At 36.8% G+C, this 1,415-nt stretch overlaps 1 protein-coding gene across 2 annotated transcripts in view; it reads left to right on the top strand.

Moving 5' to 3' along the window:
• Positions 1-1,415, top strand: part of SAXO2 (stabilizer of axonemal microtubules 2) — a 45,290-nt gene that overhangs the window by 13,157 nt on the left and 30,718 nt on the right. The window contains exon 2 of one of the 2 annotated variants that reach the window (XM_012656533.1): positions 715-894. In XM_012656533.1, coding sequence (XP_012511987.1) covers positions 715-894 — 180 coding nt within the window. The remainder of the gene's footprint in view (positions 1-714; positions 895-1,415) is intronic. The other variant, XM_012656534.1, reaches the window with a different exon arrangement.

The following is a 1,415-nucleotide window of genomic DNA, read 5'->3' as shown; positions in this document are numbered from 1 at the left end:
TATGATACATTGGTCAGGGTTCTTATTATGGACAACATAATCTACTCTGGTTAGTTAGGCAAAAAGGAATTTATTAAGTAGTATATGTAGTTCACTTGGAAGAACTGAAGAAACAATTTTCAAATTAAGTTTCCCGAAAAATTCCCAAAAATCTCACCACAGAAGTGGACTGACGTGGAAGCCACTACCTGCAAGAGAGCTGTACACTCCAGAACCGCTCATTTCTGCCAAGCTCGGAAAGCTGTCAGGTCAGGAAACCACCTTGCAAGTCAGGATGCTGCCTAACAACGGCTGGCTCTAATCGCTCTCTCCCTCTACCACAATCGAGGCAAGCAGAATGCATGCCGTGGCCCGCCTCTCTCCTCACGTAGCTCTGTCATGAATCAAAGTCTCACGTGAATACACCTTATAGGCGAAGCCTAAATTGTATGTAGAACCTGTCTGCAAGGGTCTGGGGAATTCCCTTGTTAGCTTTTCAGCTTTGTAGTATAATAAGAAACTAAATAATTGTGAGTACAAAACCAGAGTTTCTGCCACATAAGGATATACCATAATTTGTTCATTGTTTTTGTAAACATCCTTGCAGAGTTTTTTGTTTCCTTGTAAAGCTGCTCGGAAATTTACAGTTTATTGAAGGTCCCTGATGAAAACAGAATTACGACACAAAATGTTTTTTTAAGGTAAAATAATCTTTCAGTTTATTTTTTTGTACAGGCGTCATCATTGTCCACATGGAACCACAAGGATTTATGAAAATTCTGGCGTGTTTTTCCCTACAACTGAATATTTGGAAAAATATCCTATGTATGGCAAAGTTCTTCCACCTCAGAGTCTTAAACCCAAGCAAGAATTTCAAGCATGCCGTGGTAAAATGGAAGGAATAACTACATTTAAGTAAATATTGAGCTACTATTTGCTTTACTTATTTTCCTCCCAACTCTTCTGGTCTTAATAAGGTTTTCTAACTATGTAAATTGAACTATTTAGTTGACTTGAGTTGAACCAATCTAATAAACAAGAAACTAAGTCACAACTCAAGAAAAACAGAAAGATGAGAATTAAATTAGGTTGACAAAGAGTGAGAAGAGAAAAAGGAAAGAAAAAGTTCTATTGATTTTTTTTTTACCACCTAAACCATCTCCTATTTATCTACACTGTCACTACCACCTCAAGTAATGCTTTCTGTTATATCTGTGTCTACTGTAGTTTGTGCAAGCTGATCTATTTTCAATACTTTAACCTGCCAAGATGATCTTTTTATAATGCAAATCTAATCCTATCACCTTCCTGCTTAAAATATCTTAAACTTTCTCACTGTATGTACCATAGACCAAAATCCTGCATGATTTGCTCCCTACTTGCTTCTCCAGTTTATTTTTACTTCAATGCTCTTTTCACTCTCTTATGTTCCCATC

Source organism: Propithecus coquereli, unplaced genomic scaffold, assembly GCF_000956105.1.
Source record: "Propithecus coquereli isolate 6110/MARCELLA unplaced genomic scaffold, Pcoq_1.0 Scaffold507, whole genome shotgun sequence".
Lineage (NCBI taxonomy): Eukaryota > Metazoa > Chordata > Mammalia > Primates > Indriidae > Propithecus > Propithecus coquereli.
The sequence above is the reverse complement of the archived record's forward strand: the minus strand, read 5'-3'. Positions and strand labels throughout refer to the sequence as shown.